The sequence below is a fragment of the Panthera uncia genome, chromosome B4 (assembly GCF_023721935.1).
Source record: "Panthera uncia isolate 11264 chromosome B4, Puncia_PCG_1.0, whole genome shotgun sequence".
Lineage (NCBI taxonomy): Eukaryota > Metazoa > Chordata > Mammalia > Carnivora > Felidae > Panthera > Panthera uncia.
The window spans coordinates 5,314,086-5,341,590 of NC_064809.1; the positions used below are offsets into that span (position 1 = coordinate 5,314,086).

A 27,505-nucleotide genomic window follows, 5' to 3' on the forward strand; every position below is an offset into this window, starting at 1 on the left:
AGGGCGCCGCGGCGAGGCGACCCTAGGCGCAGGCGCCGGCGCGCCCCTCTCCCGGCCGCACGCGCTCCTTGACCCCGCGCCGCCGCGCGCCCTGCGGACTCGGCGTAGGGGTTGGCGCCGGTTCGGGTCTGGCTGTCGCGGGCTTACGCCGAGTGCGCCCTGCCCGCCCTCTCCGCGGCGCCCCGGCCCCCGTGCGCCGCCGCGGCCCATGGGGAGAGTCGGCCGGGCAGGCCGGGTAAGTGGCGCCCGAGGCGGCGTCGGGGCGCGCGGCCTGGCGGGGAGCCGGGGCCGGAGCGCCTCCCCCGGCGGCGCTGCACGCGAGGCCGCGGCTGTAGGCCGCGCCGCGAGGGGACGAGAGGTCCCAGAGCGGCCCTCCGAGCGGCCGGCGGCCCGGCGGGCCCCCGGCCCCGGCGGCGGGCGACCCGCCGACTTTGCCCTCGCGCCCGCCGCCGCTTTCCTTTATTTGCCTCGGGGCACCGGGCCCTCGAGCTCCTCCTGTCTGCCTGTTCTCCCCTTTCCCGTCCGTGCCCTTCCGTCCCTGGGACCCGCGGACGTTGTGGGTTTTTTCCGCGTTTTGAAAAAGTTGCTCGGTCCCTAGACCCTAGTGGCCAGGCTTGTGTCACCGGTGGCCCAGCACCCTTGGCCCCTCCAGGGCCTCGGGCAGCGGAGAGGAGGGAAGCCGCTTCCTTCCCCGGCCGCAGAACGGGCAGCTCCGGATGCTGACGCTTCTCAAAGGCCGCGGTGTACCTAGCCGCCGATGGAAGACCTGGCTCCGGCATTCCCTCGGTCCTCGTGCTTGAGAAGCGGGGTTTCAGCTCCGATGTGCGGTCACCAAGCGTTGTCTTTGAGCGTTTCTCCGTGCCCAGACCATGCGTCCTGAACAGCAGGTGCCAGATAAATGAGAGTCGGTCCCTCCTCGCAGGGAGTTTGGTCTCCAGGGGAACGAGCCTCAAAACCCAAGCCTGGGTTGATCCAGGGGACTGGAGTGGGGACGAGAGGGAACGAGGCTTATAACGGAGCCTCGGGGGTGTTGTGTTAGATGCGCAAGGTCGGGGAAAGGTTCCTGCAGAGGAAGTAAGTGTACCAGGTAGCACAGGTGAAGCCGCATAGTGCGTTCTGGAAATTGCAGGTAAGGTAGAGTTTGGAGGAGTGGGGAGTCAGGCGAGATGGAGAACGTTCTCTGAGAAGTCGGTAACGGAGAGGCGTGGAAGGTACTTCTTGTAGAGGCAAGCATATGGATCGAAAATAGAGTGTTCTGGATAAGGGCAAAGTTCTGCGTGTACTCGGATGAGGACTGTGTCTCCTGGCAACAGGTGGAGTTTGTAGAGTGCAGCTCAGTTTCCCCATTTCTAGGTCATAAAGACCACAGCTGTTTTGACTGTATTGGGGATATTTAGGGCATAGGGAGTCGTGAATTAGTAACTTAAGCAGAGGGTGTGTTTTAGAATTTTGCTGAGAAACGTGCTGCATACCGCGCGGCTTAGAGCAAGTGGGTTGTGAGGTGGACGAGAAAGAACGAGGCGTAACAGAAGTGTTATCGGTGAAAAGCCATGCTGGTTGTGGAGGTCTGTGATGACTAAGGGCCACCTCCATGGGAAATAAGAGTTTGGGGAGAACTGTCGCTGTGTTCCCAAATGTAACTCGATAAAGTGGGTTTCTTTTTACCTGGTTTAAACCACCCTCAGGGAACAGATGGTCCAGGGGCTAGTGATCCCTCAAGTGTTTTGCAATAGTAAACAATGAAGGATGTTGGGCCAGACAACGCAAACTGTAGATGACGCTCGTGGACTCTGCTGCGGTCCACCCCAGCCTAAGACTGAATGTGACCGGGGGGGTCTGAAGAAAGTGTTTTAATTCTTCAAAAAGGCTCTGTTAATTTTATACGAGGCAGATGCCTCTTAGTACTTATTTCCGGTCATTTTGGTGGACGTCAACGTGCCCGGCCCCTCCTCTGTTCCCCTCTTTTTCCTTTCTGCCTGTATGTACTTCCTGTCTTGTTCAGGCTTCAGCTTTGCTGTGTGATAGCTGAGTATCTAATGATTGAAAAGAAGAAAGCCTCTTGCCATGCTGCTGCTTTAGGGGCTCAGAACTCAGACCTTGCCTCATGGTTAGTTGTGTGGTGGTGGTAGTGTTCCTCCCGTTGTGATGGCGACGATTTAAAATTCACCATGGTTCTGTCCAGCACCACTTACTGTAAGACGTGGCCTTAAAAGGCAGGTCTGCAGATGTTGTCTCACCATGTGATTCAAGTAGGGGCACTGCCGTTTTCCACCCGTTCGCTTCATGCTTAAGACATTTAGAGGGTATTTGTGAAGTGCTTACAGCGTTCAAAGCGTGGTGCTCAGCTGGAGATACAAAGGTGAAGACGAAAACAGACCTTCCGCCTTTAAGGGGCGTTAAAAGAGGAAGAGACCGGAGTGTCAGCCAGGAGGCAGCGTAACATGTACACGTTGCTCCGACGTGCGTGTGTTCGGGGAAACAAATTGGGGGTGGGTGGTTTTGTGTGGGGGTAGCTGTCACTAAAGGCTTCAGAGATGCACTGGAGAGAGGAGTTAGGCGGGCTGCTCCTGAGCAGCCTCCTTCCGCGTTCTTTCTGTACCAGTTGTACATGTAAAAAATACTTTGCCAGCTTGGGTAGGAGTTTAAAAAGTCACCGTTCTTATGGCAGAACCATGTTTACTGTGTTTGTTCTCAAGGAAGAAAAACGGAGCGTGTAGGGAAGACGTGGCGATCAGAGTGTGGTGTTCCGGTAAAAAAGAGATAGCAGGTATTTTAAAGAAGTTCTAAAAGCGATGTGTTTGCGCTTGTATTTGACCCTGGCTGAACGCGTACCCAGATGTTAGAAAGCACTAGTTTTTACGACGTGGCAGGAGGCTTCATGCGGTAAATGTGTTCTGTCGTCCGAGGAACAGCTCAGCCGTGTTAGCTGAAGTTCAGGACCTGGCGGAGTCCGGTCAATGCCGGTTACCTTTTCAGTGACTGCAGTGGGAGGGTGAAGGAATCAGCTGTGGTATGTTACGGTAGGAGTGCTTACGACGGCTGAGATGACGACGTGCACACCTTTTAAGGAGTAAGTGCCGTGAGCTTACGCAAATCGTGTTGTATAAAAGGAGGTGGTGAGGGATTGATGGGAATGGGGTTCAGGGTCCTGCCCGCCCCTGGGCTGGGGACATCACTTGGATGGGATGGGGGGACCTTCCGGGTCGAATGTGGTTTCTCGTCCAGATTCTGACTCTCGTTCTATGGGGTAAACTCGCTGCTGCTTGTAGCGTCACAGTAACGACAAGCAGGCCATACGTGTGTGGTGTGTGGATGGGTAATGAGTGTGTCGTTGCTGCGATGAATCCAGTTCTGTGAAGTTGAAGTTCCGTCCCAGTGAGAAAAGCAAAGGAGCTCTTCTGGGTGCGATCCGTACGCTGTGTTACAGAAAACTAGCAGGTGCTGCCAAGATGACATCAGCTTCTCGTCTTTAAAGTGTGTTTGCGAAGGTTTTGAGAACAGATACGAGGAAGTTTAAATGTCATTTTTGAAGCTTACAGAGTGAGCCGCACCAGGTGGAGTGGTCCACAGGCCATCTTCAGTTTGGAAAGGGATCAGAGGAAGCATGGTCCCACAGGACCTCATTAATTCAGCCCCGCAATCTTTGTTAAATACTGGATTCTTGGATGGAAGCACTCGGTTGGAAGAAGAGATCTTCTATACTGTTTGACTTTTTTTAACCCCCAAATCTGGGGAAATACTTCTGTTAGAGTTTACTCTTCCTGGTAGGGAGATGTCCTAGAGTTAATTAGACGGCAGCCTGGTACCTCATCCTCACTTTCCCAGGGCTGCTCCCTCCCGCCCTGTTACCTAGACTTCTGTTTGCTTTCAATTGTGGTGAGTGTACGTAACACAGAGCTTAGGGTTGTGACCGTTTTTAAGGGCGCAGTACCGTGTCGCTAGGTACACACGCGTACAACCGTCACGAGTGTCTGTCTCCAGAACCTTTGGCCTGCCTTTCGCTTCCTGGTGGAACCTGTGGCATTGTGCGGTTTCAGTGTTGATGCATGTGGCTAAGCAGACTTTCTTTAATTAGGAATGTCTCAGCAAGTGTTTGTTAAATTCCTACCCTGTGCTAGAAATTGGAGATGCAAAAATGGATAAGCTGATCTTTTCCCTTGTAGTTCAGTGGGCATTTGGTTAACCTGTTTCCACTGGCACAAATATATTCGTAAATACTATCTTTTTTCTAATCTTTATTTATTTTTGAGAGAGAGAGAGACAGAGTGCAAGGGGGAGGGGCAGAGAGAGAGGGAGACACGGCATCCGAAGCAGCTCCAGGCTCTGAGCTGTCAGCACAGAGCCCGACGTGGGGCTCGAACTCACAAACCGCGAGGTCATGACCTGAGCCGAAGTCGGACGCTTAATCAACTGAGCCACCCAGGTCCCTCACGTAAATACTATTTTTGATGAGGTTGTTAAGTTTCTTAGGAGGAGTTACTGGGAGAAGTGGAGTTTGGGTTGCAAGCAGATTTTGTTGATATTTGTTTACAATTTCCTAGAAAGCTTCATTGTGTCTGTTTGTTTCCCAGAATGTGTTAGTCTTCCCTTGCCTTTATGAGAATAAAGAAAGGTAAAACAAACGAACCCTGGTTTAACGAGGCTTCCGTCTGGTGTCTGGTTGAATGAAGAGAGGCCAGACAGTTCAGCCAGGCGCGATGAAAGATGCCTGGTCGTTTGGAAGTAGTTTGAGAACCACGGGACTAAGCTGGACATGCGGCGTTGTTTCTCTTTGCTGTTGCTCTGAGTTTTTCGGATTAGCTATAAAGTTTATGTATTTAGATAAGAACGATTGTTTTGAATACCACTAGGCTGTGAGGGAAGTGCACAAAAGCCTCTGATCTGGGTGCCTCAGTGTTCCTTCTGGGGCCGTCGTCATTGGCCAGAGATTTCAGAAAGGAGGCTTGGGTGCGGTTTGCAAACGGTACTCACTGTGCTGTTGGCCTGACTTCTGTTCAGCTGTGGGTCAGGCGGGAGCTTAGTGTGCGGCTAGCGCAGTGAGCTCGGCAGGCTGGGTCTGGGTTTTCACGGCGTTTCCCGATAGTGTGGATTGAAGTGGACACCGGGGGCGGCGGGGTGGGTTCCTTACTTCTTCTTTATCGCCTCAGTGACTCAAGCTCAACGTGACAATGGGCTGCCAAGTTCCTGAATAAAACGTTCACTTTGTCTGGCACTGCAGGCAGTGGGCATTCGTTTCCCTGTTGGATATGCTGTCTAGGAAATTCTTTGTTCGCACTATCAGCCGAGCTGGTGAGTTGTCACAGAAGCCTTACCCAGGAGAACGTGCTAGCATTCCTCCATTTTTGGGTGATTCGTTAGAGCAAGTCAGGCACCAGTACCCTGGGCTCTGCTTTTATTCTCCCTGCTTCTGTACTACCTTGGGGGCCTTTCATTCAGAAATCAAACCTGAGAGCTTGTATGGAAGCTGAGGGCTCGAATATTAAGGACTAGAAGAAACTGAACAGCAGCATCAGTTGAGTGGGCACTGACTTCCAGGCTGAGAGCAGCTCTGCCCAGCCCAGCAGCTCCTCTGGGGGAATCCTGTCGGTCCCCACCGCATGCAGAGTGGAACCGAGGACAGCCAGCAGCTTGCGGTGGCAGGGTCTCAGAGTCCCAGCCAAAGAAGCGAGGAGACGTAAGCATAGACCAGAGAGATTTTGCCCTGAGTCAGACATAACCGGGGGGAAAATTAAATATTTTCCTTCTCGTCTGTATTGCCTTCCCTTCCTGAGAGACAGACACAGGCGAAACAGGGATTTGTTTAACACGGTTTCTATGGCAAAATGCTGTCTGGACCTGGGAACTGACAGATTTTTGGAATGTGCCCATAAATCACAAAATACCTGTGCTGTTTATTTGCAATTTGGGGATTTCAGTCAATTTTTTTTTTCTCTTTCCCTTTGTGAGAAAGAGATTGATTTCTTATTTTGAGAAGTGGGCTGTGTTGTGGTTTCACCCAGAACGTTTAGGTTGTATTTAAATTTAAAGGTGGCCGTAGGGATTTAGTGGCAAGGGCTGTGTTCACATGACTAGGTTTGGAGTGGGTCTTCTCACCTTGACCTTGGGCAGATTTATCTCCCAAAGTCCCAGGTCTGTACCAGGTTAGGCTTGAACAGCAAATAACTGCATTTAATACCACCCTGGCTTGGTAAGACTTAATATGTGTGAAATGCTGCTTGTTTTTGTTGTTATTTTGTATTCCTCCATTCTGCAAGGATATTATGTATTGATCATTTACATGTGGATTATTGATTTTCTCTTTGCGATTGGTGTTATTAGAGATTACAAATTTAAACTAACTCGACTCTCTTCAACATTCAGTCATAGTTTGTGAAAATACAGCTTCTGTGAGATCATTTCTGTTCTTTTTTTTCCTTATTTCTAGGCATATGTTTAGATTTCTTCTCCATCAAGGGTAGCTAATAGTGCTAAATCAACCTGGTAATGCACTGTTGTAAAGTTTGTACTTTTTGTTGTTGAGACAAAGAATCTTTAAAAATCGGATATATATAATTGACAATATGTAATTACTAATAATAATCATTAAGTACAATAGAACAGAATGATTTCACTCAAGAATTACTTGACCACATGATCTTGTAGGTGGGAAAATTAATTCTGCAAATTTATTTGTAAAATAATACGTGGCTATCCTTTTGCGTATCAGGACGCTGATTGGTGGTTATCGGTCATCGTGGCTTCTTTTGCTCGGGGTTCCTGGACTAGACCGTCTCCTCGAATACCTTTTACTTCTAAACTTCTGTGATACTGAGTTATTTTAACATGAAAAGATGTGAGATCTTTACTGGAGTTTGCATTCTTTCAACCCCATACCCCTTGCCTTTCAGCATTAAACTGGAAAGATGTCCCTGTATGATGACCTGGGAGTAGAGACCAGTGATTCAAAAACAGAAGGCTGGTCCAAAAACTTCAAACTTCTGCAGTCCCAGCTTCAGGTGAAAAAGGCGGCCCTCACACAAGCCAAGGTGAGATAAGCCCCGTGTGAGCGCAGAAGTCTGCAAAGCAGGGGCTCCTTAGGATTGACCCAATTTGGTTTTAGTTTGCTCTTCTACCTTCTTATCAGGTTTGTAGGGGGAGAGGCCCTGGGTGCAGAGAGAGAGGAGTTCAGAGTCATTGTGCTTCCCCGGACTCGCGGGAAATTGGAGTGAAGAAAAGCAGGAGCCTCCCTTTCCAGCAACGGCACTGGTTTTTCAGACTTCGTTAGCCATATTCCTGAGCAGGGGCCCGGGAGTCTGCATTTTTAGGTGGCTCTCCTGCTGTTTGTGGTAGGTGGTTTGGAAGCAGCACTTAGAGGACAAAGCTCTGCAGGAACTAATAATTTGTGTGCGTTAGTGAGGGCTCACGTTGATTTAGTGAAAATTTTTTTAATGTTTATTCATTTTTGAGAGACAGAGACAGAGCACAAGTGGGGGAGGGGCAGAGAGAGGGGGAGACAGAATCCGAAGCGGGCTCCAGGCTCTGAGCTGTCGGCACTGAGCCCGACTCGGGGCTCGAACCCACGAACCATGAGATCATGACCTGAGCCGAAGTTGGACACTCAACTGACTGAGCCACCCAGGCGCCCCTGAGGGCTCACATTGGTTCTGGATGTGTCAGGCATGTGTGGTCTTGGCGCACTTGGTTTTGTTCACATCGTGTGCATGTTGGGCACTGGCAACATCTTTGAAATTGAACAACACATAAGACATTAAGACCATACTTGTCCACTGAATATTTGATCTAAAATGTTGTTTAGCAATTAGAATGGTATAATGGTTTGCTTATTGTTCTAAGGGGCCTTACATTGTAGAGTGTATCACCCAGTGAAAGTTCTGTCCCCCAAATGGGCGAATATGGCCGTAATGCACAAAAAGTTTGCTCTTTTTATGTGCAGAGGACAGATACACATAAAGTACAGAAACACAGTATACCTGTGGGGTGAAAATTGTATGGGCAAGAAAAAATGTATTAAAAGGTGCCTTGAGGGGGAAGCAGTAATGACAAAAGAAGTTAAGAAAACCTGCCTTAGAGATCTGTTGAAATATTTACCAATAAAATGTTTGAGCTTAAGGAATTTGCTTTAAAATAATCCATTATGGGGAAGGGGAGGTATGGACACACACGAAACAATTGCCCACGAGCTCATAGCCGTTGAAACTTGTCCTAGACATTTAGGGACTCGTTCCTGTTTGTTTTCTTTCATTTCGTGTTTGAAATTTTACATAATAAACGTTATTTTAAAGTTGGAATTATTTTTCTTTTACTGCCTATTCAATAGGTAGTTATATTGGAAGTGCTTACATTTGATTGCTCAGCATTGTAAAAAGGTGTTTAGGATTAGGATACCCACAGGTAAAGCAACATGGTCTGAAAATCTTAATTTGTTTTGTCAGTTCTATCGATCAGCGTTTTTGTTTTTTTCAGATTCATCATAACCAGATTAAAATTTTTATGCCAATATATTTTCTTTAATGTTTATTTAGTTTTGAGAGAGAGAGAGAGAGACAGAGCAAGAGTGGATGAGGGGCAGAAAGAGGGAGACAGAATCCGAAGCAGGCTCCAGGCTCTGAGCAGTCAGCACAGAGCCCAACGTGGGGCTCGAACTCATGAACCATGAGATCATGACCTGAGCCGAAGTCGGATGCTTAACTGAGTGAGCCACCCAGGGGCCCCTTTATACCAGTATTTTTAGAGAGACGGAATTTTGTTTTTTTAAAACAAGCTTTCATCCCACAAGAAAGGAAGATTAGCAAAACAAGTCTTGTTTTTCCTTTAAATTTTTTTAAATTGGTTAAGTTTTTAAATCTCTCTGAGTTTCATACGACTTTTGCTTTGCACATAAGATCTAGAAATAAGATTTTATTTTCCAGCGCTACAACTGTTTCATGCATTATTCTTGAGGGCCTCATAGTCCCTTTTGTACAATGGCTCTGGCTCTAAGGAGCGGTCTCATACTTCAAAACATAAATTCAATTAGACTTCAAATGGACATAATTAGCGGACAATCTTAGGCAGTGAGAGGTAACAAAATAGAAGAGCAGAAGTCAAAATATACAGATTAAAAACTGGGCTAATTCTTTAATTACCAGTGTAATAGTGTCAGCTTTGTGGATTACTTTTAGCCAAATTTTAAAAATCCTAGCTAATTTGTTTCTTCCTGCCCTGAGTAACTTCAGGGTCACTTTCTGTTTCCAGTCAGTGCATATTTATACACTACAGGTTAAAAATTGGCTTATATAAAATACTATTGAGAAAATAGATCCTTTAAAAAAATAAATATATAGGGGTGCCCGGGTGGCTCAGTCAGTTGAGCGACCGACTTCAGCTCAGGTCGTGATCTCATGGTTTGTGAGTTCAAGCCCCACGTCGGGCTCTGTGCTGACAGCTCGGAGCCTGGAGCCTGCTTGAGTCTGTCTCCCTCTCTCTGCCCTTCCCCCACTCACATTCTGTCTCTCTCTCAAAAATAAATAAAAAACATTTAAAAAATTAAAAAATAAATATATTAGGAAATTTATTCATCACATACTGATTTTTCTGTACCCTTACTTTACTCACATTAAAAGTAAAGAGTGAGATGAAGTCTAGACTCTTGGAAATCCTCTTGTCTGCCTCAGTCTGTTTAATTTCTGCTTATCAGGTTTTTACTTCTCCAATACAGTAATTTCAGGTACTAGGAAATCTGAGATTTCAGAAAGATTTTCAAAAGAGAGGTCAAAATAAACGGTAGCCTGTGGAATCATTTCTGCTAACTCTCTAGTATCTTTTGAGATTGCTGTGTACAGTGAGTAGTATGTTGCTCTTGAAGGAAAGTGAAGATACCACTTCTCTCACTTCTCTTAGGTTTAATTCACTAATTAATTCCTCAGCACTAGGTTGGCCTAACCAAATCTTTAAGGGTGGTACCTACAACTGAAAGATGGGGCTGGGGTTTCATCTGTGTCTCCACAGATGAAATAAATCCACTTGAAAAATACATATTGAATGGAAACAATAATGGAAAGAGAGGATTCTGATCATCTCCCCCGTTGCCCTTTGAACTTTGGTATTCACGTAGTGCATTGTGTATTTAATGATTCGATCAGATTTGTTTGCTTAAGATGATAAGCACCGTTAAATTCAAGAGAGATGGTGGTTTCTTTTGAGCCTTTTGTGGTAATAACACTGAAAACATAGAACACTTTTCAGTTGTGAAGGGGGCATTAAACCTTTGTGACCACAGGACCAGATGGTCACCGCCATGGCCCTGTGATGTTATCACCACTGACAGCCTGCAGGGCGGGTGCCAGGGAGGCACATCACGTCACCTGTGAAGTGTTCCGCTGTCAGGAGCTACAGGGCAGAGAGAAGTGTAGAGCACCAGGAAGTTCTCAGACGCATCCAGAACGTGCAGCATTTTACCAGAGTGTCGGGAAAAAGAGGAGGAGACAAAGACACTGCTGCTTGTGATGATGACGACAGCAGGGAACGGAGTCTGTTCTAAATTGAGAGATTAAAAATTTATTCTGAACCAGGTCTGATCCTGATTCAGGATAAAATCAGCTCTTTATTTATTAGAGAGCAAGCGAGCAAGCAGGGGAGAGGGACAGAGGAGGAGGGGGAGAGAGAATCTCAAGCAGGCTCCATGCTCAGCTCAGAGCCCTACTTGGGGCTCGATACCACAACCTTGGGATCATGACCTGAATTGAAATCAAGACTCGGATGCTTGGGGCGCCTGGGTGGTTCAGTTGGTTAAGTGTCCGACTTTGGCTCAGGTCATGATCTCCCTGTTTGTTAGTTTGAGCCCCACTTCAGGCTCTCTCCTGTCGGCACGGAGCCTGCTTCAGATCCTCTGTGCCCCTCTCCCGCTCCCTCTCTCTCTCAAAAATAAATAAACGTTAAAAAAAAATGAGTTGGATGCTCAACTGACTAAGCCACCCACGCGCTCCTAAAATCACCTATTGAAAAGTTATTTTAGGGGACAGCTTGGAAAATCTGGATATGAATTGGATAGGCAATGATACAGGGGACTGTTGATTTTTTTCGGTGTGGTGTTACTACTGTGCTTATGTAAGAGAATGTCCATAATTTTAGGAGATTAAGGGGAAATGTCGCGGAGCTCCAACTTCCTTTCAGATGGTTGAGCACAAAAGACAGGTGTACGGTAAAGAAAATATGGTAACATAGTAACAGTGGTTGATGATATACGAGTGAGTATTGTTCTCTTTTAAAAATTTTTTTTCTGTCCGGGCGCCTGCGTGACTCGGTTGAGCAAGACTCAGTTGGTTGAGCGTCCAACTTCGGCTCAGCTCATGATCTCATGGCCTGTGGGATCGACCCCCACATTAGGCTCTGTGCTGACAGCTCAGAGCCTGGTGCCTGCCTTGGATACTGTGTCTCCCTCTCTCTCTTCTCCTCTCCTGCTTGTGTTCTGTCTACTGAAAATAAACATTAAAAAATTTTTTAGTTTTTTTCTATGGGTTTATAATAAAAGAGGCAGGATTTAGGTTCTACTGGGAGGGAAAAACCCCTAATCCACAGTTCTTTTTGCTCAGGCTATAAAAGCATACCTTTTCCTTGTGAGGGAGTCACACGAGGCATGAGTGTGATATGCTGTTACATATTTGCCCTCCTGTGGTCAGTGGAGCTTTTTGCATCTATTAATTCACGTGCAGATTTAGATAAGAGACCAAGTTTACCGTAAACCTTTTATGAAAATGGAATTTGTGTTTTTTAAAAAAAAGACTGCAGAAAGTATATGGTAATAGTGATAATTGAATTAAAAGGCTGTTGTTTTAAGATCGTTTTTCTCCTATCTGAAAGGTTTGTTCCAGAGACCGAAAAGCTTTGTTATAAATAGTATGAAGTTTAATTTGAAGCTTCCGTGCACTTTTGTTTTTCGATGATTTTAGAGCCAGAGAACAAAACAGAGTACTGTCCTCGCCCCGGTGATTGACCTAAAGCGTGGTGGCTCTTCAGACGACCGGCAGATCGTGGACACCCCCCCGCACGTGGCGGCTGGCCTGAAGGTGAGCCGCCCCCCTGTCCCCTGCTGTCCGCATCCTCAGAGCCCAGGCTCCTCTGGGGGTCCTTCCAGGCTCGCCCGCGTCGTTTTCAACTGAACTGTGAACATGATCTGAAATAAAGATAGTACATTATAGAAGAACCAGAAACCGGAGATAGTCAGGAAAAAAACCAAGTGACTTCAGTCCTAGCCTCCAGAAGTTAAAAACTTTATGTTTTAGAATAGCTTTCCATTCTCTGCCTCCTGACGTGCTTTTCTCATGTTATATATTGTGACTGTCCATCTGTGTTAGAAAGCGTAGGAGTACATGATCATTTCTGTGGCTTCCCCGTATTTCCTCAGATGGGCGTCCTGTAGTTTATTTAGCTTATGTAATGCTGGATACGTGCGTTGTTTCTAACTTCTGCTGTCATGAGGGATGTTAGTGCCTATTGTCTTAGTGGATTAAAATAGAGAAAAGGACTAAATCTACCCCCTTTTATTACCACAGTGATTTCATATAATCTTAGAAACAAAAAAAAAAAAACCAGATACGGTCACTTCTGCAAATGGGTTAGTGAGGATGAGGAAGATCTGAAAAAGGATCATTCAGAGTCACGGTTCAAATTATGCAAAACGAAAGATGAATTCAGTGTAAACTATAGTCAAAATTACACCCACTCTTGGGGAGCCTGGGTGGCTCAGTCAGTTGAGTATCTGTCTCTTGATTTCAGCTCAGGTCATGATCTCATGGTCACAGGATCGAGCCCCATGTTGGGCTCCATGCTAAGCGTGGAGCCTGCTCAGGACTCTGTCTCCCTCTCTTTCTGCCTCTCCCCTGTTTGCTTGCTCTCTCTCGCTCGCTCTCGCTCGCTCGCTCTCTCAATAAACTTAAAAAGAAATTACAACTACTCTTTAACACTTATCCTACAGATGGCAGTCAAGTAGTATGACTGCAGTAGTTTAAACAGCACCATGCACACAAAGTGTTTGATGAAGAATGACCAAAAGAGGTTAATAAACAGAATACGTGATTCTTGCTATTTCGTAGCAAGGCTCCTGCCCACCTCCCACACCCACACCCACACCTGTTAGAACCCAAATCAAGCTGACACCGTCCCAGCTGCCCATCCCCTCTCTTCTTTAGTTTCAGTCAAAACTGTCTTGGGTTGGAATCTCCCCTAATTTGCTTTTGTTCTGAGATTTCTTGGCCAGAAGAACTGATGTTGGTCCTGCGGGCTGATAGTCTGTCAAGGAGGAAAAGTATCCCCATGGAGGTGCTTCTGGAGATTCTTAGTCATTTAACATTTTTTGCTCACAAATTATCCACCTGATTTTTCCTCGCTACATCTAATAAAGTCGTTCATTATCTTCTGTTACTGTGTATTGAGTCTGCAGCATCACCTACAGTATGTGAGTGTTTTAGTTTTTCCCACCCTCCCCAGCATTAAGGTATTAACATTTTAATTTTTAAAAATGGAACAGACTGCTTTATTCTTACAGCGCTTAGAGAATGATGGCTCCTTGTTTAACTTAGCAGGATTTATACAGGAAAAGTTTGCTTTCAGATTTTGAAATGACAAAGAATTAACCCTGTTGTTGACAATTTGTTCTGTCCAAAACTTTGTGGTTATAATGTTCTATAAGTTGAGTAGCTGATTGTTGGTTTCTCTCAGGTCTCAATAATAACTGAGATAAAGTCTTATGCACATGCCTTTGTGTTTTTAAACTGTCTTTTATATGAATACAAGTCATAACTACCCTTTGTGAACCTTGCCTTAAATAGATTTGTGTAAACTTTCCAGTGATCAGGCCTGGGAGCTGATTATACCTGTTTTTCTGACTTCTTATATCCAATGGATCATAATGTTTCCTGATTCTTAGTTGTAGGGAAGCACTGAAATGTTTCTTTTATGATGCAGAACATCAGACTGAATGGTGTAATACAGGAATTGTCAGATTCAGATCCATTGATAGTGAACACACAGTCTCTGTATCACATCAGTTTTGTGTTCGGATACAAAATATGTTTCACAAACAAGCGTCCTGCCTTTGCTAGTGTGGGGCAGTGTACTTCCTGAAGGAGGTGTGGAGTGGGCCTCAGAGACACCTGTGTTTGCTCGGGGTCTCTGGAGACCAGTGAAGGCATCTGATTGTTACAGATACTGAGGAAGAGTTAAGCTCAGACAGCTAACAGGACAGTGCGGTGCTCAGGGAGGCTAGAGCGCTCAGAACATCAGGACCGCCAGCCTCTGGTGAAGCCCTGTTTGTCCTCACGTGTCTCCAGGTCAGCTGTGTGCTGGCCGCCTTTTGTTTCTCGGATTTCTTTAAGGCTGCCTCTTTTCTCTCAAAGGGTAGCCCCAGTTTCTAAACGTACAGATGAGAAATGCAAAGTGTTAACTATCGGACCCTGGTCTCAGCGGACCTCAAAAGAACTAATGACGTGGTGGGTCGTGCCATCCACCTGTGCCAGACCCGGTTCCTGGCGCGCTGCCTACCTGGGAAGGGTTGTGTATTCCAAGGGGTTTCAGAAAGCCCAAGAGGATGCTTTCTGCCTCTTTTGTGAAGTCTCAGTATAGCATGTTTCCATGGTACAGAATCTAAAGTTAGTTTATTAACTGACCACAAGAATGATTGTTATCCACGGATCGTTTTTTTCAGGTTTTCGTAGAGACGTTTTAAAACAGGAGTATTCGTTGTGTATTATAAATAGTCAAATCTATTGCTTGAAATTGTAGGCGGTGCAGCTTGTTTAGGAATTCCAGGAAAACACCATAGGTCGTTCTGGAGTTGGTAGTAAACTGAGAGGTGAGCCTCTTCTCTGCTGCTACACAGCTAGGCCTGCAGCTGCACCAACTCACTAACCCTCCTTAGGCACCTGTTTCCTCGTCACTAAAACAAACGAGGCAGATGGGTGGTCGGCAAAGCCCCTCTGATGATCATGTTTTTTGACCTTAATTCTACGTGTGAAATTCTAAAACAAGAGGATGATGCATAGTTTGGCATTTTTACCTTCCTCAGGATCCTGTTCCCAGTGGATTTTCTGCAGGAGAAGTTTTGATTCCTTTAGCTGATGAATATGATCCTATGTTTCCTAATGATTACGAGAAAGTGGTAAAGCGCCAAAGAGAAGAACGGCAGAGACAGCGGGAGCTGGAAAGACAAAAAGAAATAGAAGAGAGAGAAAAGTAAGGCTTTGTTTGGATTCGAGGATATTTTACATTTGAAATATTCATTGGGATTCGAATGAATGAACCCTAGTGCTAGTTTTCATGGTTGGTCTGAGCAGTCGTCAGAAGGAATCCATTTGTTTGTCAGAATTTGTCCAGGCATACGGTGGCAGATGCAGTGTTTTTTGTTTTTTTTACAGATTAGAGGTCTTTGTGGCAGCTCTGTGTCGAGCGAGTCCATCACGCCATTTTTCTCACAGCATCTGCTCTCATGTCTCTGTGTTCTTGGTAATTCTCCCAGGCTTTCAGGCTTCTTCATTATTATATCTGTGATCAGTGACTATGACTCACTGGAAGCTCACTGGTTAGCATTTTTTAGCAATGAGGTATTTTTAATTAAGATACGTACATTTTCTTTTTAGGCATAATGCTGTTGTATGCTTGATAGCCACAACGTAGCATGAACGTAACTTTTTCTGTGCACTGGGAAACCAAAAACGTCTTTTGGTTCCCTTTGTTGCAATATTTGCTTTTTTGCGGTGGTCTGGAACCAGACCCACAGTATCTGCGAGGTATGCCTGTAGTTGTTGTGAACAAACGCTAGAGAAAATTTCCTGTCTAGATGCAGAAAACTTGAAGTCTGCATTTTGTGTGAGTTAGAAAAGTAACTTAAAAGCCTGATGTTGAAGAATAGAGTTTTTTTTCCTGTGCTAAGATGGTACTAGGATCTTAACCATTTAAAATACTTGAAATGTTTGGGGCATGTGACTGGGCTTGGTAAGTAGATTTTGCGACTCTTGATCTCAGGGTCATGAGTTCAAGCCCCACCTTTGGTGGTAGAGCTTGCTTTAAAAAATAAAATACTTAAAATGTTACTCTTAACTTTAATTTTGAGCCAGATGGAATTATGACATCTTTTATTTATATTTTGTAAAGGTATGGGTAAAAGATTTGTGTTTCTTTTTTTTTTAAATGTTTATATTTGAGAGAGAGAGAGCGCGCACGCATGTGTGTGCACGCAAGTAGGGGAGAGGCAGAGAGAGGGAGACCCAGAATCCAAAGCAGGCTCCAGGCTCTGAGCTGTCAGCACAGACGACAACGTGGGGCTTGAACTCATGAACTGTGAGATCGTGACCTGAGCTGAAGTTGGATGCTTCACTGACTGAGCCACCCAGGCACCCCTATTTGTATTTCTTATTTTGAAAATACTCAATGTTGATTATTCAATAGTCATATATGATTAATATACTTCTTCTCAGTATTTATTGAATCATTTCATGAAGTGAAAGTATGTTCTAGAGAATCCAAATTCTTAAACTATTATCTATGTTGATAATGCTTTAAAAGTGAAAGAGGTAAACATCAAGGAAACTTTTTCCTTCCTGCTTATTGTATTCGTGTGCCTGTTAAATTTGTTAATTTATCTTTTGATTTTTCTCACTTCACGTTTGCTTCTTTAGTCTTGAAGCAGTTATTTGTACATGTGCTCCCCTCCCCCAAACTAATAGTTCAGTGGGGAAGAGAGGATTTGAATATTTTCTAGACAAGAGCAAGTCAAGGTGACCTCCTTGGGCTCCATATCTCTAAATTGGTTTGTCTGGGGGGCGCCTGGGTGGCTCGGATCCTTTCTTGACTTCAGCTCAGGTCGTGTTCTCACAGTTCATGAGATGGGGCCCCGCACTGGGCTTTGTGCTGACAGCGTGGAGGCTGCTTGGGATTCTCTCTCCCTCTCTTCCTGCCCCTACCCCGCTTGTGCATGCACATGCGCCCTCTCAAAACAGACAAGCATATTTTTAAAAACTGAAAAATACATTGGTTTATCTGTGATGAATATTTGGTTCCTTTGTTGTCACAGGAGGCGTAAGGACAGACATGAAGCTAGTGGGTTTTCGAGGCGACCAGATCCAGATTCTGATGAAGACGAAGATTATGAGCGAGAGAGGAGGAAAAGAAGTGAGTCATGAAATGTTCCGTTTCAAACTTGGTGAAATTCTGTTTGCTTTTCGTGTTCAGTTTGATAGTTGAATTGACGTTGATTTGGGTAAGTTTCTCTCTGGAATCCGAGCAACCGTGTTTGCATAACAGTTTTAACCTGCATCCTGTTTTCACATATGTTCTCCTGTGAGCTTCTCGGTTGCCTCCCGACATTTGTTGTTGGGGTGCTTGGGCCACACCTCCAGTATACACACGGCGTCCTCACCTGCAGCACGTCTGCGAAGCACCAGACAGAGTCCAGGCGCTGGTTTCCAGAACGTTTGCAACTAACATGCATGAATTTGAGGAAGTCCCATAGCTTCCCTGGACATGGGTTTCTTTCAGTGTCGTATGGAGAGCAGGGAGACAAGAATTCGAACCAGGTACTTTGTGAGGCCCCTTCCGTGGCTGAGGTTTCACAAGCAGATTTGCACTTGTGTTAACGTGCAGAGTTACCGCTGCATTCTGAGTGATCGCTCGATGAGTAGTGTTCATTCTTGAGAGAATAGGGTGCTTCGTCATGTTGTGATTGCTGGCATTTCCTTGGTTTGGTTGATTAGTTTGGTTGACAAGTTGAGATTTTTTTTTTTTTAAGCGAGAAATTTAAATCTTCTACTTGTCTGCCAGACACTAGGTACTCTTGTAAGCACTTTCATAGGTTATCTGCTTTACATCACGCAGCTCGATTATCCCCATTTTAAAGGTGAGGAATCTGAGGCATGGAGGGAATGAGTCCTTATATAACACAGGTCCACTGTTCACCGTATCCAAGATCTTCATTTGCCCGAAACCTCCATTATGATATGGTCATCTTTAACATGAGAGCTGAGAATACTGTTATCACAAAGCCGCAGTATTTTTCCCTGTGCATGAACTCAGTTTTATGACCAGAAGTTTGGCAAGCGTGGTCTTCCCCAGTGTACAGCCAAGGTTACTTTAGGGTTTAATTCAAACTTTAAAACACTAATGGAGTTGGAAAGGAACAAGTCTGTAATAATTTAGAATTCTTAATCTTTCAACGCAGATATGAATTAAATGTATTTATGGGATGCTTACTAGGCAACAATGAAAATCCAAGTTCATAGAGAGCAGATGGGTGGTTGGGGGGGGAGCGAAATGGATGAAAGGGTCAAAAGATACGGACTTCCAGTTATAAAGAAGTCCTGGGGCTGCCGTGCGCCACATAGCTGCAGTTAGTAAAGTTATATTGCGTATTTTAGAGTTGCTGAGAGAGTAGATCTGAAGTAGATGCTGAGAGAGTAGAGTTGCCGAGAGTAGATCCTCCTTACGAGAAAGCACGTGTAACCGTGTGACGGATGTGAAGTAGACTCACTGTGGCGGTCACTTCACAGAGCGCACAGGTGCCGAGGCAGTCCCGTGGTGTCCCGTGTCAGCTACACCTCAGTTTAAAACAAGTAACTGTGTGCCCAACACTGTCAGGCACTGCGTTGTTTTTCTAGCGGGGGCAGAGTTAACATCTGTGCATGCCCTATACGTCAGGCGTTGTGGTAAACGTTCCGTATCCATGACCTGACTCAGTAACGAATGTTTGGTTTTCGTTAAACTTGTTTAGAGTCAGCGTATAGGTTGAATATTTATCGGTCTCATCTTTCCAGCTTACACGTTGGCTGCCCGTCAGATAAGGAGCTGTACTTCTGTGTTAAGGACACTATTTTTTGAACATTAACAAGAGCTGTACAATCTAGTATTAGGAAAATGCTGGCGTCATATCCACTCTTCACACTCCTGTTAACAGATTGACGTTCATGTTTTAACCAGATTAGTAACAGATTTCCAGTAATCACCCTGAATTTTTCATACTGAACTCACAGCTGGTTTTTTCAGAATCACTCAGTAATCACTTAGGTCTTGGTGATGAGATTAAAAAAAAAAAAAAAAAAAAAAAGATAATGGGTGTTTCAGAAGAAACGACAAAGTTTTATTCAGGTTCGTGTTTCTCCAGGAGTATTTTGTGTAGCCCAGACATGTTAATTGTGATGCATGTACAGTAGCCATAGAGGAATTTCTTTTGTGAAACATTACATGCTGGTGCAACGTGTTTTGTAATCAGTTTTTAATTCTCGTTTCACTGTTTTGATCATTTCATTGGCAATTAAATTGTAACACATCTATTAGGGCTTATAGCGAATGAAAATTCCTTATGTCTTCTGTTCGTGTTCTGTCTCTGGTTGCTGGAGAGCATACGGAGTCTGTTTTTGGTTCGTCGTGTCCGTCATTGTCCGGGACACAGGAGCGGGAATGGCCAAGTGCCCACGTTTCCAAGTAGGTGTCTGGCCCCAGTGGTTGGCACCCTGGAGGGCACGGGGCCGCGTTGTGGGGGAGTGTCGGCGCCGCGGGAGCTGGGTGTTCTGTCTCTGCCCGTTAACTCCTCTGACCCTTTTCTCATCTGCCAAGTGGAAGCAGTGATTCCTCCTTCCGCGGTTGGTTGAACCTAAATGAGGTAACGTGTGAAAATGCCTCGTGGCACCAGACTCGGTAGAGCTGTGTTTCTGTTTTGTAAGTAACTGCTAGTTCTCTGGGCCGTGTCCTTCACCTTAAAATTCATTTGTTAACTGCATTTTAGGGTTCTCGATTGCCTGCTGTGAAAAAGATGATTTTGTCTGTCTTGGTTTCGCCCAGGTGATTTTTTGGTCCCAGATGTCCTTCTTCCCTCCCCTGTAGAAGGAGCGCAGGACAGCGTGTGGCATGTCGCGAGCCGGGCGTCTGCGGTGCTCCCCTCGTTTAACCAGTGGGTTCGTGTCTTGCAGGTATGGGCGGAGCGGCCATTGCACCACCCACTTCTCTTGTAGAGAAGGACAAAGAGTGTACGTATCCATTTCTTGCCCTCTCTTATTCCGATCCCGGCCTCGGGCCCCATCAGGGGAAGTCTTAGCTTCTGAGTCGGCCGGGTATTCGGAGTGTCAGGGGAAGTGGCCTGAAAACCTGTCCTCTGGCTCCTCCGCCCGCCCTTCTGCTCCTGCCTCGGGCTTTCATGCCGGGCCAAGGCTTGCGTTCTGTGCAGCGAGATGCTTTGCTCTCCTTTTAAGTAATTTGTTATGTTTTCTCTTCACGTTTCATACTTGGGGTTAGGTTAAAATACATGTAGCTCAGTCTATAGTTTCCATACTCTGTGGTTTAGAGGCCGGTAAATTCGTGACCTTCCACAAGGTGGCAGTGCCTTCCTTAATTAGATTTTTCTGCAATTATTTTCTGTTTCCTTACACATGTTGTGCATATTTACTTAGATTGCCAAAACATGCCCACTCACTATTTTTGCTCCTGGTGCTCTGTTCTAGAATATTTGGGTTGGAATTGGACTTTGATACGGCATCTAGATCATGTTCCTGCCCACTGGGTTGGACCGGACCTAAACCATCCCAAGAAAATATAGTCATCCTAGTGCTTTTTAATACACTATGTTATTTTTTTAAAGAAGAGAATTCAGAAAATATTGTTGAACATCTTTTATGTGACAATACCTGACAGACCATAAGCCCTACTTGAAACTAGTCTCCGGGAGTGGGGCCCAAGCATCTAGATCTTTTCAAAGCTTCCTTGTTGGTTCTTACGTGTAACTAGGATCAAAAAATCACTGGTCTGATGTATAGGCTCAAATCTCAAAGACATTTATTATTTGCTAGGTTAACGAGGTAGTAATACTGATTAGAGTCTTAAGACAGGTACACAAAACGCTATGGGAATTAGAGAAAGCTCAAGTGGGTCTACCTGGAACATACAGAAAATCTTAAAGTTTCAGACACAAATTGTCATTTAAGAGCACGTTAAAGGCTGAATAATGTTTCAGTAGGATGTAAAAAAGACATTCGAGGAGGTAAAAACAAAAGGAGCAAAGCTGGGATCAGGAAACTAGTTTTCTACCTCTGATTTTGAAGAGTCATGTGGCGACTAGAGAGTGATTTGGCTTCTCTTACTTCTTATAGGTAACTGATCTATGTAAGTGCACTTCAGAATTTTTTGGTGTCATTTTGGTAAACCTGCTTTATTTTTATTCAATAGTACCCCGAGATTTCCCTTACGAAGAGGACTCGAGACCTCGCTCCCAGTCTTCCAAAGCTGCTATCCCTCCCCCGGTATACGAGGAACAAGACAGACCCAGATCTCCGACCGGACCTGGCAATTCCTTCCTTGCCAACATGGGGTAACGGTTCCAAGTGCTCTTGTCCCAGCAGGTGTGGGAAGGACAAGACTCAGGGTGAAGTGCGTCAACGCTTTCAGTAGGTGCAGCTCTTGGTGGAAGACGAGGGCTCTCGGGTGTTTGGGGAAGACGTCACATAGCGTCCTTCTTCAGAGTCCGTGCTGGAGTCCTGCGGAGGGCGTCCCAGCACGACACCGTTGGGTCTCACACCACACACGAATCCCTCTCATGTGGGTTTTGGATGATTGCCATACTGGACGCCATATTCTCTAGGTGGGGACACTTCTGATAGTAATTTGCATTGGTTTTCAGAACATTTGCAAATGGAATAGCTCCTGTGCGTTAGAGTTGACTTCTGCTGTGTCCACAGGGTGAATTGCAGTTTTTTCTTGATAAAACGACCATTTGCTTGAAGGTTGTGGTTCTATACTTTTGGCTTAAAGCATTTATTCTAACTATAATTAGAAATTTGTCTACTGGCATATAAAATTCAGTTTTTTTGTTTTTTTTTTTTTGTTTTTTTTTTTTTTTTTTGGTTATGTCTGAGAGAGAGGCTGAGCGGGGGAGGGGCAGAGAGAGAGGGAGACACAGAATCCGTAGCAGGCTCCAGGGTCCCAGCTGTCGGCACAGAGCCCGACGCAGGAGTCAAACCCACGAACTGTGAGATCATGACCTGAGTCGAAGTCGGAGGCTTAACCGACTAAGCCACCCAGGTGCCCCTGGATTTGTTTTTTAACCCACCCTGGGCTTGGCAGGCATGTTGTTCGCCCGGTGTCTCCTGTGAGGAACGGTCACGTGAGGCAGCCCTCCACTAAGGCCTTGTCGTGTGTTTTGGAAGGGACGGCAGCTGTGACGGTGGTCATCCCCCCCCCCCCCCCCCGTATGACCTCACCTGCGCGCATGCGCTTTGATTCTGAGCCTGTGGAGGGGTGACTGGCAGGTGGCGGAGAGGCCGCGGTTCATGCCCCGCGTGAGACTTTTCAGTTTCTGACTGAGGGATCCATCTCCTTGACTGGTGCTGTGTTCTGTGGTCTAATCGATGGCTATGAAGTTGGAGACAGATACAGTTTACAGTGCAGCTCTTTGGTCACAGGGGTCTCCTCTCCGGGGCTCAGTGAGCACAGGGCAGTGTAGATGGTTCATGTCTCCACTCGTGTGGGAGGCTCTGTCGGGCTGCCCCAGAGCGTGTGCTGGAGGGGGACACGCGTGAAGCTGGGATTTATTCTGCTAGTGAGAGAAGTGGACTTTTCGCTGAATTCCCCCTTGAGCGCAGATGAGGTGTTCACCATGTGCCCGGGGGAGGGAGAGCATGGCACGGCTCGGCAGCCTTCCTCCCTCCGGCTCCGAGCAGCTCGTTTAGATGGGATTTGTGGGGGGCGATGTAGGTGCGCCCTTACTTGGCACACGGTGTCGTGATGCATGCCCCGAATAGCAGAGGTCGCTGGGGGGACCTCCTCGAGACCCCCCGAGGTACCTCCAAGTGCAGTGTGAAAGCAGAGTACTAGAGAGAGCGAGCTCCGGCCCGGGACTCAAGAACTGTAGGTTCCAGTTTGACTTCACCATTAACACCGACGAAAGAATTTCTGGACTCAGTGTCTTGCTTTGCTCCTCATCAGCCTTAAGCTGGTCGGCCAGTACGAGCCTCAGAGTCTTTATGTTCTCATCTGCTGAGTGGACGATCTCTAAGAGGTCTTTTGTTTATGGACTGTCATTGGAAACTCCGTTGTACTATTTAGAAAAACGTGGTCGTCGTCGTCGTGGGAAATTTATCCTTGTTTTTTGACAGGCACACTTTTAACTAAACCATGGCCATAAACTGTGTAGCAGTGCAGAGTCTGAAGCACATGAGACATCTAGTGTTTTCTAATAGGGATGCTGGGAGAATATCGCAGGAAACGGGTGTTTCCCTGACCTCATAGATAATCTCAGGATGTCCAGGATTTCAGCACTAGTTTTTCTGTGTCTTTCAGCCTGAACATCTCACAGCTTCCACTGAATGGCCTGTCGGTAGTTACAGGTGGCCACGTCGAAGCCACGTGGAATGTACACTTTTCTCTTTTTAAGAGGCGATGGCTGTGATATAAAATCGGTTTGTGCTATAGCAGGTGACTCAGTCCAAGAGATCCTTGTCTTTTCCTTCCTCCCAGTGGCACGGTAGCACATAAAATCATGCAGAAGTACGGCTTCCGGGAAGGCCAGGGTCTCGGCAAGCACGAGCAAGGGCTGAGCACCGCACTGTCGGTGGAGAAGACCAGCAAGCGAGGAGGCAAGATCATTGTGGGCGACGCCACAGAGAAAGGTGGGTCTCCTCCACGAGAGGGGCCTCCAGGGTGGGAGCGGCGGGCGTGTGGTCCTGTGTGACAGGGCTGGTCCTCGCCGGAAAGGAGACTTTCTGATTGTGCTGCATCCCAGTTTGGTGTTGTGTAGACGGAGACCCTGGGGGCTCATCTTTATTTGTTCAGAACAAAACTAGCGGTAGGAAGGTCCGTGGGAGAAAAGGTGAGAGAGATTCTGGCAGAAAATAAACACTCAAAGAAATGGTTTCATGCCTATTTCTATCAGGCGAAGACCTTGTTAAATTGGTTAAAATCATAGTTAGGTTTTAGAGCATGAAAGACTGAGTCATATACAGTATGTCGATGATTATATCGGTGTATTTCCATCCTGAAAGAGTTCTCTGTTTTTTTCTTTTTCCTGCTCTTTCATTGTAAGTGCGATTTCTAATGTTCTTACAGATTGATTGCTCTGTGAGATCTAATGGCATTTCAGTCTGTTGGTAGATGATGTCTAGTCAGTGTCTTATCTTCATTTGATTATTACAGTCTGTTCTGTGCTGAGGGCACATTGGAATGAACCAAACATCTTTGCATTTTAAGCAGAATCGAGTTTATTTTCAGTATCTTAGTTTAGCTCCCTTTCCTAAAGAAAGAAGATGCCTTTTCTGGCAGCCAGTCAGCCTAACAGGCCCGTGCCCAACCCCGCAGTCGCCCTGATCGGTGGGGTGTGTGGCATTCGTCAGCCGGCTGACAGACTGCTTGTTCCATCGGGCCGCTGACCTTTGGCCACACTGCCCTTGCCAGTCCTCTCACCTGTGAGGGCTGTGGTCCGAGTGCTCTGTGCAGCTGCCTGAACTGAGGAGGTGAGCTAACAAAAGTTGCAGGTAATTAAGGAAGCCAAAAACTTGTAGGAATTGCAGTAAAAGCTTAGACCAAAGCGAAACAGAGATTCTCATCACAGATAAGGCTGCATTTTTGCTCAGACACTGATTGCATAAATGCTCCTACATGACTCCGAGGACATAAATAGCGAGAAGTACTCTTGAAATTAGTCATCGTAACTCGGGCTCAGTGCTTTAACACGCTTCCATCTTAAATGTTTTGCTACAGACGCATCCAAGAAGTCGGATTCCAATCCATTAACTGAAATACTTAAGTGTCCTACCAAAGTGGTCCTCCTACGGGTAAGAAGCAGCATTGAAGAAACCTGTTTTCCTACCTTGATTTTTGTGTGTCATCCACCCTGATCTATCTTTGCACACCTTCAACCCTACTGATAGAGTGACAGTTTAAGAAAACTGAAAATAATTGTTTTGCAAATGATCCTTCTGGATAGACTCCATCTAAAACTGAGGTTTTAAATTCCTTTTTCATGATTATTTATTTATTTATTTATTTATTGCTAGATACAGTGTTTAAGACTGCAGTGAGCAATTGCTCTAAAATATTTGAAATTGTTAGAAGTTCAGCTTAATGTATGTATTCTGCTTGTATAGGTGCTCTTGTGACTGAAGCTTAATGTGTGTGAGAGTATGTGTTTCCATTTCGTATTTCTCAAAAGCTGTATTTATTTCTCCTGTTATTCTTACAACATGAATGTATTCATGTACTTATGCTCATTACTCACACCTGAAAAACTTCTTTTTGCCTCATTGGTGGGTAAGCCATGTTTAACTTGGGCATCTGTCCAAGTAGGGCACTCTTTTTCAACTTAACAGTCGAAGTAGGACATAAGCTCCAAGAACTATTTTTCAGTTAAATGAGTAAACAGAGGAAGAGTGTACATCTGTACTCTGTTAAGTGCCATGAGCTCGTAATTTGCTTTCATTCAATGTGTTTAAAAAAAACCATAAATACATGTTTTTATTTTTTTAAGAAGTACCAACTTTGGGTACTACAAGGGTGAACATTTTCATTGTGTCATTTGGGGTTGAGAACGTTTGCCATCATGAAAGAAACTTACTTGTTCATCTTATTTATATATTTGTAAATTATACTTGATGCCTGAATTTATTTGTTTTTGTTTATAGAACATGGTTGGTGCGGGAGAGGTAGATGAAGACTTGGAAGCTGAAACCAAGGAAGAGTGTGAAAAATATGGCAAAGTTGGGAAATGTGTGATATTTGAAGTAAGAGGGTTTTTTGATGTTTATAACCCAAGTTATAACTGATAGATCATCAAATATTTTCTGCCTCTAAATAGAGACCAGATGTGCAGTGAGAAACATAACGTGTTGTTACTCCCGAAGGTGACAGATGTTGGTTAGGTACACTTCTTTTACTTGGTTATAACCATTTTAACCATAAAGATAAGAAAGGCTTCAAATTTTATTTGGTGAAGAAATAAAATGTTTCATTTTATGATTGAGGTTTAGTTTGGTGATTATAGATTGCTGTGTGCTCCATAGTTCAGTTAGTTGGACATGCCTTTGGTTTCATTCATTTGGCAAGTGTGTATTTAGTGCCTCCCACATACATTTGGGAGACAGGAAACATGTTCCCCACTCAGTGATGTGTTCAGTTGAAGAAATAACAAGCCCGTGTAAAAATCGAGAACATTCAGTTGCTGGACTCTGGAGTAGTCACTGTGAACACAGGAGTCGAGAAAGGGATTCGATCACAAAACATAAGAGCAAGCTTTATGAACGACATCAGTGTGGGCTGAGCTTGAGAAGGTTCCAGCATGGATCGGCTGGTTGGCGATGCTGGGAATTAACGGGGGGGTTGGGGGTGGGGGGGGGTGCTGCTTCCCCGGGTGGAGCGGGGCCATGTTATGCGGGACTCGGAGAGTCCGACAGGAATTTAGCCGACGTGAGAGGTACTTAGAGTACGGATCTGTTCGTCTGTTTCTGCTCTCACTGCTGGGTCGCGTTGGGTCTTCTGGGTCGCGTTGTGTTTGTTGACTGCTTGATGATTTGTGTAGGCGTCAGCCGGCATAGGACCTCTTCAGGGTCAACGACTGCCCGGCTTAGTTAGCTGTGTGTTTTCTGCACTTGCCAAGGTGCCTCTCATAAGGAGACATTGGACGGATTTTGGTGATGAACAAATCATACTTATTTCCTTGGTACTTGACTTCTCCATTTAAGATGGTAATTGCAACACTTACTCTGACAAAGATCAGTTAAGGAAGAAAACTTATATACAACTGTATCTCTTGATAACTTTACTTATCATACTTTCATTTCTTTTCCAGATTCCTGGTGCCCCTGATGATGAAGCAGTACGAATATTTTTAGAATTTGAGAGGGTTGAATCAGCAATTAAAGGTAAGTTGTATAGCCCACTGTAAAGAACAAAAACGAATTTGTGATCTTAATCCTTCAAATGAAAACATGTTCTTGTGGTGTCTCAGGATACCTGTATTAACGGACTGTCTTTCTGTTTGTCTTTTAGCTGTTGTTGATCTGAATGGGAGGTATTTTGGTGGACGGGTGGTAAAAGCATGTTTCTACAATTTGGATAAGTTCAGGGTCTTGGATTTGGCAGAACAAGTTTGATTTTAAGAACTACAGCACGAGTTATCTTCGATGGCCCTTAACCTGAGCTGCCGGCTGAGCGGAGAAGAAACAGGCGACAGCCAGCCTGTGTGGCTGCTGGGTACAGAGACTCTTGGAAGGACTTCTGAGATATATGTTGATTGATCCCTTTTTTATTTTGTGGTTTTTTAAATATAGTATAAAAATCCTTTAAAAAAAAAACACAATCTGTGTGCCTCTCTGGTTGTTTCTCTTTTTACCACTTCTAAGGTGATTACGTTTTTTTGCTAGGATTTCATGATAATTCTCAAGTGCTTCAGTGAGACAGCATTTCTTGCACTAAAAATATCTAGAACGTTTTGGGATATGGGGTTGTATTGTTATCCTTTTCTTTCTTTTTTGATCCATTTTAATAAAACCTGCAAGTTCCTAAA

General features: G+C 45.3%; 1 protein-coding gene across 4 annotated transcripts; it reads left to right on the forward strand.

Moving 5' to 3' along the window:
* Positions 1-146: 146 nt before the first annotated feature.
* On the forward strand, positions 147-27,505 carry RBM17 (RNA binding motif protein 17). 4 transcript variants are annotated; one of them, XM_049626799.1, is made up of 12 exons: positions 147-235; positions 6,888-7,025; positions 11,928-12,044; positions 15,041-15,207; positions 17,045-17,142; positions 19,932-19,988; positions 21,181-21,322; positions 23,467-23,618; positions 24,706-24,779; positions 25,626-25,724; positions 26,789-26,861; positions 26,989-27,505. In XM_049626799.1, the coding sequence occupies exons 2-12, from the start codon at positions 6,903-6,905 to the stop codon at positions 27,090-27,092; spliced, it is 1,206 nt and encodes a 401-aa protein (XP_049482756.1). In that variant the 5' UTR covers positions 147-235; positions 6,888-6,902; the 3' UTR covers positions 27,093-27,505. The 4 variants fall into 4 exon arrangements, with proteins under 4 accessions (XP_049482756.1, XP_049482759.1, XP_049482757.1 ...); XM_049626800.1 differs by lacking the exon at positions 147-235 and adding an exon at positions 250-1,565; XM_049626801.1 differs by lacking the exon at positions 147-235 and adding an exon at positions 5,219-5,289.